Here is an 18,008-nt window from a genome sequence, read left to right on the forward strand (position 1 = left end):
TACTAGTTTGGAATGTCTCAGCAAAGTTTTCAGTTTTAACAAACTCCATCTGCAGATTAATAATAGAATACTTGAGATGGATGTTCTGTCCCTTTACAGGAACAAGTGATTGACCCGAAGTCAGACTTTACTGTGGAAATATGAAAACTGAATTTTGATGTCAGGGAAAAACGTCTAAACACTGATGAGCTTTGATGAGTGTTTCTTCAGCTTTTGGCAGGAAAGGGATATTGAACTCTCCCAAACCAATGCTGAGTTGTGATATGTGGAACTTTTGTTAGCAGTTACTGGTCTTTCTTATTCCTGCCAGCTAATAAGTAAACATCAAATGTAATAATGTCATTTAAAAAGGTAAATATATTGTTGGGAATAAGGGAAAGATCCCTGTTTAACATCCTCTAGTAATACTGCTTCTGTCTTAGTTACATAGGTGACAAAGGTTTAGGCTGTTAAAATTCTGTAAGATTCTGATTCTGACACAATTTGGAACCAAGAAACTGCTTTGGTCTTAATGTCTGAAAGATATATTTTTAGTCGAGCGATTGAGAGTTGGTTTCCACAGAACAAGAATGAAATGCTGTTTGCCACACTAGACATCATTTTGTGTGTTAGTATTTTTGTTTACTTTTAAACTGGGTAGGGCCAGAATAAACAGGAGTGACAATTTAGCCTTTCTGTAAGAGGGAAGTAAGGGCAAATGGAACTGATGTGAAAGATTTAAATGCTCTGTGATAAATACACTTTCTTCTCTCACAGATGCCTGAGGAGCAAGCTTTCAGTGTTCTGGTTAAAATCATGTTTGATTATGGACTCAGGGAACTTTTCAAACAAAACTTTGAAGATTTGCACTGCAAGTTCTATCAGCTGGAGCGCCTCATGCAGGTAGGTGTTCAAACTTATATGAAGTGAATGGAGCAGAGCCCGCAATTCAAAACTAGCTATTTATATTATATGTGAATAGTGTTTGTGACCTCTTAGTAAGGATGAAGAGTGAGGACTATCTGTATTGGGTTTTTTTTAAGAATAGAGAATGTTGACTCGAGACCAGTCTGATGCTGCTGGCAGTGTGCAGTAAGTTTGAAGGCAGACGTGCCTGACCAGTTGAGTGGCTCTCGTATGGCCATGGCATAGCAGTGACTTCTGAGCTCACTGCAGGCACACCACAGAGTGGCTTTGCAGTGTCACCACGTCCACTGCCTGGGTTTCCTGCTAAGGTGGGAGCTCGGAGATTGAACTCCTTATGCTTGTGATAGAGTGTCCTTCTGAGCATCCACACCGGGACAAGCCTTCGGCATCCTTAGAAGGTCCTTCAGCTTGTCAGACAGCTGTCTTGTCAGGCATGGGTGGATACAGAAGCCTTGCTGCACTGATTGTCACACTACCCTACTTATTTCTGTTACTTTGGGATTTCAGCTACAGTTCCAAAATAGTATAAATTAACTTTCAGTATTTATGTGTTGGTTTTTTGTTTTGTTTTGTTTTGTTTTTTTATTACTAGGAATACATTCCTGATCTGTATAACCACTTTCTGGACATTAGCCTTGAAGCTCACATGTATGCTTCCCAATGGTTCCTTACCCTGTTCACTGCAAAATTCCCTCTCTACATGGTCTTCCATATTATTGACTTACTCTTATGTGAGGTATGTGTTATAATTGGAGACTTGTACTGCTAGCAACTTTTGACAGTTTCTCACTATCTTGATTCATGTCCTTGTTACTATCTGTTCTTTCAGAGCTAGGCATGTGATAATTATTTTTATGTAGAAGTGTTATGTTTCTGCAATGAAAAAGAGTTCTCAGTATTTTGAAGATATAAATGAGGAGTCAATTATCTGTATAAAAGATTATAATCTCTTATTTCTTGTAACACTGCTGAACCTATGTGAGATTCTGTACAGTGCTTATGGGATGAGAGTTAATTTACAAATATGTGGATTCCTCTGTTGTTAAATTGTATTATATGCAATGATAACTTATTTTTTTTCTAGAATGTTATTGCATAGAGGCCATTTGGTATAAAATTGCCCAGTTAACTCTCATGCTGGTAATCTAACAAGCTTGGAGCTCTTTCTCCTGGAAACTTGAAGTCTCTTTATGTTTCACAGCACGTATTTAGAGAGCAAAATTCTTTACACTGACATTTAGTATTTTATCATGTTTAGAACATTATATTTGGTAGTATGCTGGTAAGTACTGTACTTTGAGTCAGAGGTTATTAACATAAGTGAACAAATCACATTTTGTACTGAAGCATCCTTGAGTTATTTAATGATTACTTTTTTACTTGCTGATAAGCATTATGTATCCATTCTTCATTGGATCTGCAGTTGTTACTGTGAAGTGGCAGTTTGTCTGCGTTTCCTTTACTGAAGGGCTTCAGCATTCATAAATCTCCTGGGTTTTACCCTTTCTCTGTATCTATCTGCAGCTTGCTTTGTCCATGTGCCAATGTAATAGAAAGCAACAGATGGCATAGAGAAAATCAGTTCTATTTGTTTAGAAACACATTTTCAATTCATAAATAGTAAATGTGTTCATAGTAAAGTTTTAAGGTCTTTCTGTCCTTTTAAAGTAAAAGTGAAAGAATAATTTAGTGTGAAAAACAAAGACAGAATCTTGAAATAAGATGAGCGATGTGTTTTGATTATCAAAGGTATCCCTTAAGAAGGTGTATGCTACTACTGACTATAGGAACTGCTTGTATTTAATTCGACAAAAGAAATGAAACACTTCTAACCAGTAATGGCAAAATAGATGCCATGGGACTCTGTCCTAAAGTGAGTCACTTTCTTTTTCATTACATGAATTATCCCAATTTTTAATACCAGAACTTAATATATTGATGTATATTTTGCTGCATTTGAATCCAGTGTTTTCAGAAGTTGCTGTATGAATTTAAATTATCTTGAGCTGACCAACTAGTTATTAAAAAATAAAATGAAGTACACAACAGTGCCTTCATCATTTCAGAGTTTCAAACTACTAAGGAGATAGTAAAACCTGTGTTGAAACATTGTTTTTGCTATCTGTAATGGATATCCAGTAAAGATACTTTCCTAGTTGTTTGCAAAGTCATTCTCTGGGCCTTTGATTTAATATAGCACCTGGTTACGGTTGTATTCTGGTTCTCCTTTTCACAGAAACTAGACAAACAACAAAACGCACCAAATAAATTAATATCCAGGCTTGTATCTACTGCAAAATTAATTTATTTTGTCATTATTTTTCTCTCTAGGGAATAAGTGTTATCTTTAACGTTGCACTGGGATTATTAAAAGTGAGTTTTCAATGTTACATTGTGTTTTATGCATCATCATGCACCATACAAAAAATTAAGATGCCTGTTAGAAAAATATTATGCTTATTTTTGAAAAGTTAACAACTTCCTGTATTACATGTTCTGTTGTCTGGCATGCCCTGTACAGCACAGTGCTTTTTGGGGTGGGGTGGCAGGGAAATGGAAGGTTGCAGAAATAGAAACAAACACTATTTGCAGAAGGTTAAAAAGTAGTTATGTTCTTGGAGCTTTACAAAACTGTTGTTTGCTTTATTGTCTCTGGGAATTCAGTAATTGTACAAAATCTGCTTTGTAGTTACTGGGTTTTCTTTCCTTGTCTCTAGACGACGAAGGATGATTTGTTACTGACTGACTTTGAAGGGGCTTTAAAATTCTTCCGTGTACAGCTGCCCAAGAGATACCGTTCAGAAGAAAATGCAAAAAAGCTGATGGAATTAGCATGTAATATGAAGGTAAAGATGTGGTGATAGCAACTGCAAGCATATCTTTAACGGGTACAGTTTCTGTCTCCACATGTAACTGTGCAACTCGCTTGTCCGAATGCAAATACATTGCAGATACTTCACAGTGAAACACAGTAAAGCCCCAAGATTCTCAAGTGATATGAGCCCACCTGGAGAACTCAAAACCAGAGTGGCTATCAGAAAGCAATATTCAGTGTTAACGAAAATCAGACTACTTCAAAAAACCCCTTAAATGACTAATGGCACTAATATAAAGTAATTGCAGACATCTCTGCAGTTCTTTGATGAAATCTTTCTCCAATAGTAGCTGCAAACAGGGTAGTATCTTTCATTGAGATGTAGTGTGGAGGTTTAATTTAAAATAGAGTAAATAATGCAGAAACAGAATGTAAATTTTCAGACAGAAAATGGCTGTTTTTAACTGTGGGTGCACGTGATGTTTATGTACTGCAGTAGGGAGCTCATTTAAAATGCATTGATAGATTTACAGATCTTCTAGGGACATGAAGGAATATAATTTGGCATTTAAAATTTCTTAGAAGTCAAGCTAGGGAGGTTTATGTATTCCCTGTGTGAGGTTTTGATTTTGATTTGTCATTGTTTTATGGTGGGGGATGTATGCCCCCCCCCCCCCTTTTTTTTTTTTAAAGCATTTTAAGTTAATTTCCCATGCAAGACTATTTCACTTGTACTCTAGGCAGCTGACAATAACAGGTTAATCTGTTATGATCTTTGTAATCTAAAGAGGGTCTACTTTATACGAAATTCAACAAAGTGCTGGCTGGGTTGTATGTTGTCTAGATCTGCCACAGTTAGTTTTTTAATAATGCAAAAAAGCATGGTTTTTCGTGAGCAGCCCATGTGGGAGGTTTGCAGTTTTGGCTTCCTTGGCTTTTCATTTGGGTACTGGAAACAAGTGCTAAGATGCTCTGGTTGGAAGTAGGGCTCTGACATACTGTACAGTGTTTGGTGTGCAGATGTTTCTGAACATGAATCTTTTGTAAGGACCTACTTTTGAGGCTAGCAAGCTCATCTAGACTGTCTTTTAATGTGGTCATCACAGCCATTTGACTTCTCCCACAAATCATTGATTAACTGTTCATACAGTCAATGTTTAGGAAATACTGATGATAATTAGACTTCTGACTTGCATAACAGAAACCATGTATCACAGTAAAATGTCATCTCTGGTCCTTATAGGAGCCTTCTTCTGAATAGAATAGAAACATAGCAACTAGAGTTCAGTGTGTACTGGAGAAATATTTTCCCGTAAATTAATTAATCTCAGTAATTCCTGTTTTCTTCATAGAATTTATTCAGAGAGCTCTGTGAGCTCTCCTGTATGTTTGAACTACTGAGGTAAACAGTGGAATGTTGGGTTTTTTTGATTGATGGTGGGTTTTTTTAGATTTCAATTGCCCACTAAGCCCTATTTCTTAAATAAGACTATATGAAATGAAAGTTCTAGCCTTTGACATTAAGACTTTAGATATATATAGCAAATACTGCATTACCTTACAGCTGAAAGTCAATTGCTTTTTTAATCAGTAAATACTGTAACTAAAGCTTTATATGAGCACTTTGGAATAAGCTCTTAAAGTTAAATTTCTGAAAAAAGTTAAGATATAGGAAATTATTGATTCTTCTTTATAGATGATTGAGTTCTAAAGTGGAATTTTGATAATTCAGTGTATTTTAAGGAAGCTGTGATTCTTTTGTTACAGTTTCACATAGATTAATTTTTAGTCAAATACACTGGTATGGCTCAAAGTATCCTTCTTCCTTAAAATTCACTAGAGGAATTCTTTGTAGCATCAGTGCATAAGCACACAACTTCCCTAGTATGTTAACATTCAAAGCATCTTGTACTCCTGGTGTAGTAGCAGTACGCATAACAGTGTTCCGCATAGAGTTCAAGCGTATCTTGTATGAAACTAGTGTAGAAATTACAGAATAATAAAGAATAAAGCAAGCTATTTTAGCTCTCCAATCGTTTAACATCAGCCACAGATTAGACATTGCACTTGCATCTGGTTAAGATCATATGTAATGAGTGCATTTGCCTTTCATGTTTCTGAATAACAACTTGTTCTTCTTCCCACTCTGTCAAAATTTGCTGCATTCCCAGTGCTGTGTGAAGTAGTTAAAGCAAACAGTCTTCTCTGAGCGGTACGCGGCAAGGTTGTCCACTGCTTCCTTGAGTGCTGTGTGGTTTTGGTGGGATTAAATGGGAGTTTATGGAGAAAGTACAGACTGCATGACTGGGCTCTGCACAGATGCTGAACGCTTCTGTGTCACATCCATGTGTGGTGCCCCTGATGGGAGTGCTGCACATAATTGCTTTCTTTGACCTAAAATAGAAGTCCTTTGCTGTCAGTAGAAATCTCCGGTTCTGTATCTGGAAGTGTTTTTGAGCAGAAAAGGGCCTGATGTCAAAATAAGTCATTTATAGGAAGGAAGAAGTAGCCTGGCTAAGGCGTTGTGATTACAACAGCATTCTGCTGGAAAGGAGGTCAGTAAATGATCATCTTGAGACAACACTTGATTCTTAAAGTCACTCCTCAATGTTGCTGTCAAATGATAACAGAGTTGCTGCTGCCTCCCGTGCCCCTGAAAAACTGTGGTGGGACTTCAGTGTTCATTTCTTCTTTTTATCACCATGCAAACCCGAAGGCCTTGCTGACTTCCCCAGGGCATGGTTCCCTCGAGGGCTCCAATGTCCAGAATCAGTGACAACAGCAAATCTTCTCAGGATCACCTCATTGTTGGTATCTAAAGGCAAAACTGGTTTAATGCACTTGGAAAAGTAGAAGATGAAAATACAATGGTGTGCCTTCCTTCCTTTTGTCTCATGGGGCTGGATGCCTCACTTCTCAAGATCAAACCTTCACATAGTTTGTGATTTGATGCATGAAACCCAATACTTTCGGCAGTGTTTGAGCTGGGGCAGAGCAGTGGAATAATCAGCTCAAGATGCTGGCTTCATTGTCAGTAAAGGGTTAATACTCTGGGTGTTTGTCTGGAGTGCTTCTTAAGAATAACTTCTGCAGTTGCGATATGGCTGGACTGACTCCAGATAAATGGGCTGGCATCTCCAAAAAAATGTCAGCTGAAGTACGGTGAAATGCTTCTGTGCAGCTCTCACTAGAGGGAGCCTAGCTACCAGTTTTCTACAGTTCATTTCAAGTAAGATTGTTAATGATAAAACCAAAGATAAGAGAAACTAAACATGTTTTCCATTCTGCTTGTCATTTAGGCATGTAATATTTGTTTAACATGTTTCTCAGACAAGGCTTTTTTTTAAAGAGGAAAACATAGCCATAACTTTTTAATTTATTTGGTTTACTGAAATAATAATAAAGGTTCAGCAGCAACTTTTAATACTAGAGATTAAATTTAGATGCATACTAACTCGCAGGTGAAACACTTGCAGTGGTCTTGGCATGGTCTGTGTTGCTAAACCATTGTAGCATGTGGCACAGTTGACACGTGACGCCAGGAAAGATGCTGGTCAGGATCTGTTACAGGTTCTCTTGTGTTCTCTGTCCCTGTAGGACTTGAACACTGTGCACAAAATATTGAATTCAACACCACCTTTCTCTCCCTTCTCACAGACGGGGAATCTGGGATCCTGAGAGGGTCACTTCCCTAGTGTTGTGTGTCTGTCAAAGCCGTGGACAGAATTCCAGCCTTCCAAATCCCAGAGCAGCAGGGGACAGAGCATACGTGCTTCTGGGTTGTTGCTGCTTGTTGAGACACCTAGGCAACTCTGGGACTGGGCTGTTTTCTACTGAGCTTGAGTGACACTAGCAGAAATGTCAGCTGAGCCTGCACTTGCCCTTTCAGCATTTGCAGTCTCATGTAAAGTAAACCAAATACTTCTGCATGATGATAAATGTTACAGCTGAAAAAGCAGCTGAAGAAACCTCAGTGTCATGCTAGTTCAAAAATTAAACGCATCTTGTGGGTTTCGAGGCAATCTGTTATGCTAAGCCACTGTAGTATTTGGAGCATCAAATAGCTGCGCAGCACCAAGGAAAACTCAGGTAGGATGCTCCTGTGGATGCCTTTCAAAAACTTTTCTATGTTCCACAAAAGGATAAGAGGAAGGGACACTTCTGTCATTATGTGGAATAGAATTTTTGACCATTTCTGAGGGTTTGATACTCAAAACTGAGTGAAGATATTAGCTGTGTTTTGTAGAAGGCAGGAGTTGCCTAAAGCTTGTACCATAACCCTTTGTGAATTGTGTTCTTTTATTGATGTTCTGGGCAGGAACTAATGGGCTGCTTTAATTTAGATTAGCCAAAAGAAGCTGAAGAAATATGAAAAGGAATATCATACCATGAGAGAGCAGCAAGCTCAACAGGAGGATCCTATAGAAAGATATGAGGTAATGCTTCCCTACTCCAGTCTGATTTAACATACAGTACCTGCAGGAAGTTCCTACTTCGACTCGTTTTTCTTTGAGCCATTTTTGCTTTGTGACCAGTCTGGGTACAACAGGGGAATCAGCTACATGAACATGAAGTGAATCTCTAGATATTGGCAATGTTAATCAGGATGGGGTTGTTGTGAGCCCAGCTTCATGATGAAAAAAGGAATAGTATGAATTTATATTTGGGCTTATACAGCTGTTTCACTAGAGCCTGTTTCTAGCACTTGTGTAACATGCTGATTGCACCAAAAGCCATGAACAGAAAGAAAATGCCCAATTGATTATAACTCTGCCTTCCATTGATTATAATCCTGCCTTCACTCCTCTCCCTAATTTCAAATGATGTATGGTATGGTAAGTATATATTTTTATAAATATTTTATTTATCATGTAAGTATAACAGACAAATAAATTTTATATGTAAAATTATGTATGTGTATATATAACACAATAACACACACACAAATTTATATATTTTAAGCTGAAGAGTTTTATGTAAACTTTCTTTAATTCTATCTGTGTGCTGGGAGTTGTAACAGGAGGGAGAAAATAGAGTGGTTTTCCCATGATCCTCCTCTCTCACCTGTTTCCAGCATTCAAATTCTATTTTGCGCCAAGAAAATCAGTACTTGTAGGAACCTCCTGGCAATGTATTGATGGCAGAATGACACCCCTACTATTGCAGTGTTCAAAAACATTTCTGTAGCTCAACAAGTAATAGCTGAGCAGAGTTATTTATACATGGTTTCTTCTTAAGGCTAATATTTTATTTACTTTTATTTTATATTTACAATATGGCTAGCTAGTTTTGTCCTCATTGAATTTCATGCAGGTAGGGTTGTCTTTGCATACTTAAGGTAGGCATTTGTGCTTAGGCACAGTAAGCACTGTGTTTTATAGACAAACACCTGGGAAGACCTTTTTCTTGATTTCTTTTGTTTTGTTTCCCACAGCGTGAGAACCGGCGCCTACAAGAAGCAAACATGAGGCTTGAGCAAGAAAATGATGATCTTGCACATGAACTGGTGACCAGCAAGATTGCTCTGCGAAAAGATTTAGACAATGTAAGACATGTCTTTATGCTGTCCAGTGGAGACAATGTACTAGGGCTAATTCCTCATTACTCCTCTCATCAGAGAGGAGATACATAGAGTATTTTTCATCTGAGTGAGATAGGATTGTTCCCTCCATGTCCTTATTGCACGCTGATGATATATAGGCCTGTGTCAGAGGTCCACGGGAAACAGGACAGGTGACTGAAATACTAGTTACTCTGAAAAGCATTCAGAGTAATTTGAGGGAGAGGAAAGGTTCTGAGCCTGTACTTGAGTAGTTGCTTTCTTCTCTATGTATTTTAAAAGAAGGTCTACCAGGAGCTAAGTCAAGTCTTTGAATTGTCACAGAGATAATAACATGGATGCCATATTTTGTTTTCCTTCAACTAGTATTCTTATGAATAAGATTTCACAGCAGACAGGCTTCTGCAAAGTGCCTAATAAACCTGAAAGTCTGAGTCTGTCTGGCTCTCAGTGGAATCAGATGTCAGGTAGATTAGGCAACTATGAAAATGTTATTGTGTTTTCCATTTGGCTTGTTGAAATGTGCCCATGTGAACTCATCATCCTGGGTTGTTTCCCATATTAGTAGAGTTCTCAGGAGGAAACTTCCGGTTCTCTTTGTGTTATAAGATTATTTTTTTTTAAGCTTGCTGTCCCATTCCCTTCTTTACATACTCATGTTTGGAAGATATTATTAGGATATGCTTTTTTTTACAGGACGTGCAGAGACAGAAAGATACTGGCATTTGTAGTGCACGTGGTCGGCTAGAACACATTTAGTCTATCTGCTTGGGGAGATGAGGGGAAGAGTTCAAGCGCTCATGTTTTGCCATTCTTGTTCTGTACCAAGATAAATGCATTTCTCAAATCTCAAAGGAAAATGACTTTTGAAAATCATACAGTGCAGGAGTTGACAGGCTTTAAAATGTTTCAGCTTATCTGCTTCAGAGAATTTAAGGTTTCCCACGGTCTCTTGGAACCTTGCTGTTGGAAAAATATTCATAGTAGATGTTGATACTAATGGGTGAATGTTGCTCTTAATGAGGTTTGGTTTATGACTTTCAAGTTTACTACATCTACTGCTCTTTAGTGTTAAAATCTGTGAATCATAGAAGTACGTTCTAGAAGCAGAGTTTTCACGATGCATTGGTATGTTCACTTCCTGTTACCTATGCTTTTTCACCTCATTAAAGATAGCTCATAGAAGGCTATGCAGACTGCCCAGTGGTTGCACTCAGGGGTTGGACTCCAGCAAAAAATGTACTGAAGAAGCTTTTTGTATCAGCTATTAACTGTTGTTTGTGGCTGCTTGAGCCTGTGTGAGACACAGTTATGCTTTTACATTGACTCGTTTAAATGGAGAGCTGGGAGAGGAACAAAATTAAGCAAAATCTTTTGATATACCTCCTTCGATATATAATAGTCATGCCTTCAAAGATGGTAAATGATGTTGGCAGCATTTGGGTTATCCCCCAGGAGGAGATAGGTAGGTTTGATCCTACTTTAGGACCCTGATTAATTCTTCTAATTGGATCCTGAAATGATAAGTTTCATTCTACTAGCCAGATGTCCTGAAAGAAAAGTACCAAAGGACATTGTGTAACACACCTTTTCTAATACCTTCATGGCATGTATGAAATCTTGCAACCTAAAAGATCAAAGCAAAGCATTTGGAAATACAAGAATTTCCTTAATATCCTTTGCACTAGGCCAGAAAATAGGATTCATTTTTCTGCTGTTGTTGGACTCCCACATCCTAGTTTTCTTTAACTTTAAAACAGCTTAAAAACCATGTATAATGAAAAGGTGTTCTTTTTGCCTTTGCTATCTGTTTTAAAGGATCAGCAGGACTTCAAGGGACTAAAATTCACTTTTTGATTTTCTTCCTTTGAAGGGAATTGGTACAGCTACTTTCTGAAGATTTATATATCAGTTGAATTATTGATCTATTTTTATGTAGAATTCATCCACCTATTGGGAAGTACTGCATTGCTGTGTATAAAACAGGAAAAGGTGTCTTAACTTTCCAGAGAGAGTTTTTAGTGGTTTATAAAGCACCCAAGATTTTTCAACAATACATCTTTATTCCTAAAAAACTGCAGTAAAAAAGGAACGTATGGTTTCTGGTGGGACATCTCTTCTCTTTAAGGAGGAAAGGAGAGAGGGGTCTGACTCATGTTTGCTTTGGCAGCTAAGTTTTTTTCATGCAGTATTTTCTGGGTCATGTAATAAAGATGGTGTCACAGAGTTCTGGGTTTTTTTTAAATGGCCTAGAGGCATTTTTCATTAATTCTTTTTTCACTGCAAGGTTGAATGTTTGCAAATTGAACTTAGGTCTAAGCTGGTTATAGTCTTTTATTGATCTTGCACATTGTGAGCTGTTCTGTGCCTTTTGTTGTCCTCCAAATGTATTGGTCAACTTCCAGTCTGGATGAGAAAACAAAACTTATTTCTGTTATTGGATTTCTTTGGAGCAATCCCTACTCCAGTTTTGCTAAAACTAATCACTGAATTCAAGGAGGAGTTTTGGAGTGACGGAGTGTAGTGGTATACTTTGTTAATTGTGATTTGTTTCTGATTTGACATTGCAGATGGTAATTTTTAGAAAAATAATTTTCAGAATAAAGTTTTGTTGTTAATAACAAGGAACAGACCCTTATTAAGGAGAATTAAAAGACTGCAATCTTGGCTGTGTCCTACTGGATCCGGTGCCCATGGCTGCTCAGCAGCATCGGCACAGCAAGAAAGCTTCTCTTCAGTGCTGTACTCCGCTCTTTGTGTTTCAGGCGGAGGAAAAGGCAGATGCTCTGAATAAAGAACTGCTAATGACCAAACAGAAGTTGATTGATGCAGAAGAAGAAAAGAGGCGCCTAGAAGAAGAATCAGCTCAGGTTAGGGGCATTTCTGTCACTTTCACATTTCTATGCAGTACAGAAATTGGGGGAAAAAAAAAAAAGTGACAAGTGTGGGAAGGGCTTAATGTCCTAAGTAATGTTTGTCCTTCTTCTGTAGTGTAAAGGACGTCAGCAAAGCAGAATTCTTTGCTTTCCTGCCAGGTGCTTCACAGGGTAGTGAATTTTTAAGTTGAAGTCACGAAGGCACAGACTGTGCCAGAGATTGCTGCACAGAGAGGTAGTATAGGACTTCAGCTGTCAGCATGTTTCTTAAATACTTTCTTCTTCTCTTAGCTAGTCAATTTTTCTAACAATGATGGCCACCAAAGTCCGGCTTTTCCTTGTCTGCATGGAGCTGAGCTAGACCATTGTTCCCTGGTGTAGAGTATAACAGTGAGGTTAAGGAGAAGGAGGAAATACCGCCTGGTTATTTTTCAGACTGTACAAATATATAAACCCTTTACTTTCTTTTTTCTGCAGCTGAAGGAAATGTGTCGTAGGGAACTAGATAAGGCAGAGTCAGAGATCAAAAAGAACAGCTCTATTATTGGTGACTACAAACAGGTAAGTACAACTTAATGATGATGTGGTTTGCTATCAAATTGCAAGACTTTCTCAGGTATTTTAGGAGATTATTAGAAATAAGTGTAATCTATGTCATGCATTTGAGGAGACATTTTAGCTATTTTAAATGGGAAGCTTGTGGTTCGTTTTGCATTTTCTTTTGCTGAGATCCTGATGCTTGGTGGTCAGTTCTGTTTGCCCCTGATGTAGGTATTTGTAGGTCATCAGTCACCACAGCCACAGTTACAGCCTAACGTTGTTCAGGTGGGCTCTTGTATATCAAAGGTTCACCTCATTCCAAAAAAACCATTCTCTCCCAGCTTCCCTTCTTCAATCGAATGGTAACTGCAGTTCAGAAATAAATAAGATGCCTTTTTCCTTTCAAAGATTTTGCTTTGGAATTCAAGCTCCTGATCATAAGGTATCAAGGGAGCAAATTCATGTATCTTTTTAGTGGGCCCATAACCTTCAAAACATTCTTAAGTCTGCATCATGCAACAAAGAGAGCCATGCTATTCCTAACCTTTTCTGGCTTCTTTAGCAAGGCCAAACTGCTAATTACTTATGTTGAAACTGCACCTTTTCCTGTGGGCATAGAATAATCTGTAGAGAATGAGAATATGTACAACGAGACAACTTAATGCAGCATCCCAATTTTCCTGGCTTTCTAAGAGCCCTCAGACTATCCATGTTAATATTCCTGTAGCATTTATTTGTGCTTTAGCATTCATTTGGGAGGAAATTTACATTTATAAATGGTCTGGTAACATAATTTTGCTTGTCAGATTTGTTCCCAGCTGAGTGAGCGACTGGAAAAGCAACAAACAGCAAATAAAGCTGAAATTGAGAAAATACGGGTAAGAGACCAGATAGATCCACAGTCTACATTTAAATCTCTTAGCAAAATCATAACAGAAAGCACATACTTATTTCATTACTAAAATGGTGGCTGAGAGTTCCTTAGTGACCTACAGTTTTGGAAAGAAGATTTTAAGAGCGAGAGCTTGGAGAAGAGATGAGTAACCATCAGCTCTCTCCCATGCTATATTGGTTACATACTAATGTTGATGCTGGGCAATAATAACTGTTAATTTTGTTGAGGGGTCTTTTTTTTTCTGGAGGAGATTTCTCTGACTGTCTCTTACCATAAAGTAACATGCAGGCAGTACAGAGCCCATTATTGTAGCAATACAGTGTTACCAAAAATACAGCAGCATTTCCAGAGCCCATAAATCTGGGGGTGGCAGGAGTTCCTGCTTGGCTGTGCTTCCCCAAAAGTTCCTGAGTTTGCAAGTCATTAGTGGTCCCTCTCGTGTTGTGCTGCTCTTCCAGAGCAGAGGCAGGAAAAGGCTTTGATCATATCACCAGCACTTCAATGCAAGCATTCACAATCAGGTATTTACTTTAGCAAAAAGTGGATGACTGTGAGCATTGCCGGGAGTTCTTCAATAAAGAAGGCCGTGTGAAGGTTGCTAGTTCTGCCAAGGATGGTTCAGATGAGGACACAGATGAGGAGAAGGAAACGCTGAAAAACCAGCTGAGGGAAATGGAGCTTGAGCTGGCCCAGACCAAGTTGCAGCTTGTGGAGGCGGAATGTAAAATACAGGTAATGCTTTGGAGGTTCATTTTGTAGTCTCTATGGTATGTCTGCATTCCTAGAAAAGTGTGTTGTAGAGGGATTGAAACAGATCCTGTTGGTTGAAACTGTAACCTGCTATTTCCTGCATGGGTTATTTAACCAAACATTGGGTCTGAAAATTAGTGTATGCAGACAAAATAATTGGAATTGCATGAACTGTATTTACCAGCTACTACAACTTCCAGACAGCTGCCTGGCTGCAGTGCAGTACTTACTGACTGATCTTCTGCAACTTCTTGGAAGAAATCCAAGCTCTGACAAAGAACTGAATCATGCATTTCTTTCTCTCACAATCAATGTTAAATGAAGAAGTAACATGTGACAAATGTTAGACATGTTTCTGAAAACATGATTGGAAAGCACTCCAGGTATTTGAGGTATTTGTGTAAAATATGACAACATTGTTCTTTTAGCCTAAAACTGGTGTGCCAGTGCTTCTTGTTACAGAAAGGTAAAAATTAGTTAGTAGAAAGTCTGCTTTCTGTGGGAATAGCTCCTTCTCAGATAGGAAAGAATTAAAGGGTTTGGATGTACTGAAGAAAGCTGAATGTTCCACTGGGGGCAATGACACAAGTCTTGTTTTGCTTTTCAAAGCTTTTTTTTTTTTTTTTCCTTCATCAGCTTGTTGTGCTACTTTTAATTTATGTAAGACTTGTTTAACTTCTAAAGTGGCCAAGAGATTGTAGATGTCCTGGAGGCTTCTAAGTTTAACTCATATAACCTTGTACTGCGAATACATAACAAGTTAATGAAATTACTCTTCTGTTTGCAGGATTTGGAGCACCATTTGGGTCTGGCATTGAACGAAGTACAAGCTGCAAAGAAAACATGGTTCAACAGAACAATAAGCTCTATAAAAACAGTGACTGGAGTCCAAGGAAAAGAGACTTGTTGAAAAGCAGTTCTGTCAAACACACCTTCTTAACACAACACCTTTTGTTGCCTTCCTTGGCCAGATGTTTCATTCTGTGACATGAGAGGACCAGAGTGTAAATAAAATAGAAACACAGCATGTCAGGATTTCAATAGGTCAGTGATAAAGAGGATGGAAACACAAGAAAGGTTTTATTGCTAGACATGGGAACTTCATACTACTGATATTTAACAGGTGATGTAGCTAGATTGAAGCTCTTCAGAGAAACACTCCATTCTGCGGTCTGGCTGGAGGCTTTTCACAGACTAGGTACGAGAACTTACCAAACCCTAACTGTTAAGTTTACATATGATAGGTTTTTTTACAGTTATAACCTTTTTTAATATTTTATTTGAAACGAAAAGTGTCACTAACAAAGTAAAAAAAAAAAAATTAAAAAAAAAAAGGAAAAAACAAACAACAAAAAAAGACAACTTTAGCAAGAACTACATCAGTGCCAGAAAGCAGTCCCCAGAGGTAGGATATGGAGAGTAGGAGGTGACATGTTTTGCTTTATGAATGGGGATGATTTCAGCATTCCTGTCGAGCAACCCCACTTTGTTTTAGTAAACGCAGCATCCATCTCTCTGTGTTTGGCATTTCTTTCTGTTACTAATCAATTCTATGCAACTCTGGGCTTTTTTGGCATGGGCTGCCAAACAAATTCACAACCTGAGGCTGGGAGACTTGTCTAAGTGCTAGACAAGAATAATCAGAATTCTTGGCAAATTTCCGTTTCATTTCTGTGTCATATTGTTTGATCCACATATCAACAGCGTTAAAATCCCCAACACCAGGACTGCTAATAAGTACTAAGTATGTGGATAGTCTGACATTTAATTGAGTCTTTTTGTTTGTTTTTTGTCAGGTTTTTTGTTTTGTTTTTGTTTGTTTGTTTTTACCCGGCTGTAGCAGGCCTTCTGTGAAGCTCTGAGAAAGCTTCCAGGATTTAGTTTTGCACATGGGTATGAATGGGACAAAGAAACAATAAACTGAGATATATATGAGGCAAAAATCACTGCGTGAGTGTAGCTGCAAGCATCTTATAGCTATCCAACTCGCTTCCCTGGTAACATGTTCAGAGGTTGTGTAGGTCATTTTTCATGCTCGATGCAGTTGCACTAATAGGTGCTAAACGTGCTTGGATTTCTTATTCATTGGATTGTCTTGAGTTCTCACCAGAAAGCTGTAGAATGGAGTTTTGCACCTTGTAATTTTTTTAATTTATAATGGTTTGTGTTATGCTGAAGTATCTATTGCATCAGTGGATAAATTTTGTGTGCAGTGTGAGTATAAGCTGGTAACAATAAGAGGCACTGGTTTGTATATAAAGATATTTGGTTTATTTTGTATTTCTACCTTTTTCTTGTTTACTGTACTAATGCTAGCTAATGTACTCTGTAACTACGGAATAGAACATGCTATGTCCAAGCTTTTTTCCTTAACTGCATACATTATCTCTATTGTTTAATACCAAAAAAAAAAACCAACCTGTAACTCCATCAATATTAGATGCGTGGACATTGTGGTAGCATAGTTGCAGTGTGTATACTTTATGAATTGAAATATAAACTAGTAAAATTGTATAACTATTTTGTTGTTTCATTTCATTTTAACAGGAAATTAATTAAATATTTTGCAATATAAAACTAATTCTCTTCTTAAAGTAGAAGCAGTAGCATCTGCAAGGTTCTCCTATAGTCACGCTTCCAAGGGCTTTGCTAAAAAAGACTGCATATTCTAAGTGTTGCCAACACCGCTTTATATAATAAAATCTAGGGTTTGCTTTGAAAAAAAGAAACTGCAAAAGTGACCTTGTGCAGCTTGAAGCTGGGGACTCAGTATCTCTCAAACATCTCCAATTTATAACTTTTTTTTTCCGTGGCCCTCCAAATTCTGCTTGGATCTGCAAAATAAATGTAGGCTAGCTCTGCTTATCATCATCAGTAACAAATTCTGTGGGGTCAGGTGCCGTTCACGTCATCTTCACTAGGGTTTTCTTGTCATAGCTGAATGTAGAGTTTAGCTGTGCGACTGGATGACTGCACTAATTGGGTCACAGTGCAGCGCAGGCTCCCCTAGCTGTGTGTGTTCTGCAGAGATAATAAGGAGTAAAAATGTATTTTTGTCACCAAAATGACTAAAGGTGACTCCGAAAGCAGCCCTGCTCTAGGAGGCTGTTATCACGCTGTCACTTTTCTAACCATACTTCTGCTTTAAGAGAATGGCACTATAAGGTTGTACGTAGTCTTTGCTGCTTTGTCTTTCACAGAGGTGCATCCCTTGGTAACTTCAGCTCTGCCATTTCTCAATAATTACAACTTTTGGAGAAAGTTTGAACGTAAATAGGGGAGAGGAAGAAACAACCCAAGTCCAAGGCACTTCATCCACTTGTCTTCCCCAAAGGGACTGGGAAATAGTGTAATGGTGTACTTTCCCCTTTCCTCCAAAAATGAGGTACTTGAAGGGAGGGGAAAAGTTGCTTTATTTTTCAGATCTCTTCCATTGTCTAAGTAAACATTACCTCAACATTGCATGCAGCATATACTCCCCATTTTAGCGTGGACATGGAACATACATAATGAGAAACGAATTGCTTCACAGCATTTTATACGAAACATTTTTATAGCCAATTTCCAGTCATTATGGATTATTTTAGATATCTACCTGAAGAATTTTGATGCTCAAAAATAAGTATTTCCAATGTATTTCACATCTGACTCCATCTAAAATATCCA

General features: G+C 38.0%; 1 protein-coding gene across 3 annotated transcripts in view; it reads left to right on the forward strand.

The window, feature by feature from the left end:
* The window catches only part of RABGAP1 (RAB GTPase activating protein 1), a 75,507-nt gene extending 58,645 nt beyond the window's left edge, over nt 1-16,862 (forward strand). For all 3 annotated transcript variants that reach the window (XM_069771237.1, XM_069771239.1, XM_069771238.1), the window contains exons 16-26: nt 757-882; nt 1,499-1,642; nt 3,238-3,279; nt 3,624-3,752; nt 8,065-8,157; nt 9,156-9,266; nt 12,047-12,151; nt 12,635-12,718; nt 13,504-13,575; nt 14,127-14,324; nt 15,130-16,862. In XM_069771237.1, coding sequence (XP_069627338.1) covers nt 757-882; nt 1,499-1,642; nt 3,238-3,279; nt 3,624-3,752; nt 8,065-8,157; nt 9,156-9,266; nt 12,047-12,151; nt 12,635-12,718; nt 13,504-13,575; nt 14,127-14,324; nt 15,130-15,252 — 1,227 coding nt within the window. In that variant the 3' untranslated portion in view covers nt 15,253-16,862. The remainder of the gene's footprint in view (nt 1-756; nt 883-1,498; nt 1,643-3,237; nt 3,280-3,623; nt 3,753-8,064; nt 8,158-9,155; nt 9,267-12,046; nt 12,152-12,634; nt 12,719-13,503; nt 13,576-14,126; nt 14,325-15,129) is intronic.
* The last annotated feature ends 1,146 nt before the right edge of the window (nt 16,863-18,008 follow it).

Source organism: Haliaeetus albicilla, chromosome 26 (genome assembly GCF_947461875.1).
Source record: "Haliaeetus albicilla chromosome 26, bHalAlb1.1, whole genome shotgun sequence".
Lineage (NCBI taxonomy): Eukaryota > Metazoa > Chordata > Aves > Accipitriformes > Accipitridae > Haliaeetus > Haliaeetus albicilla.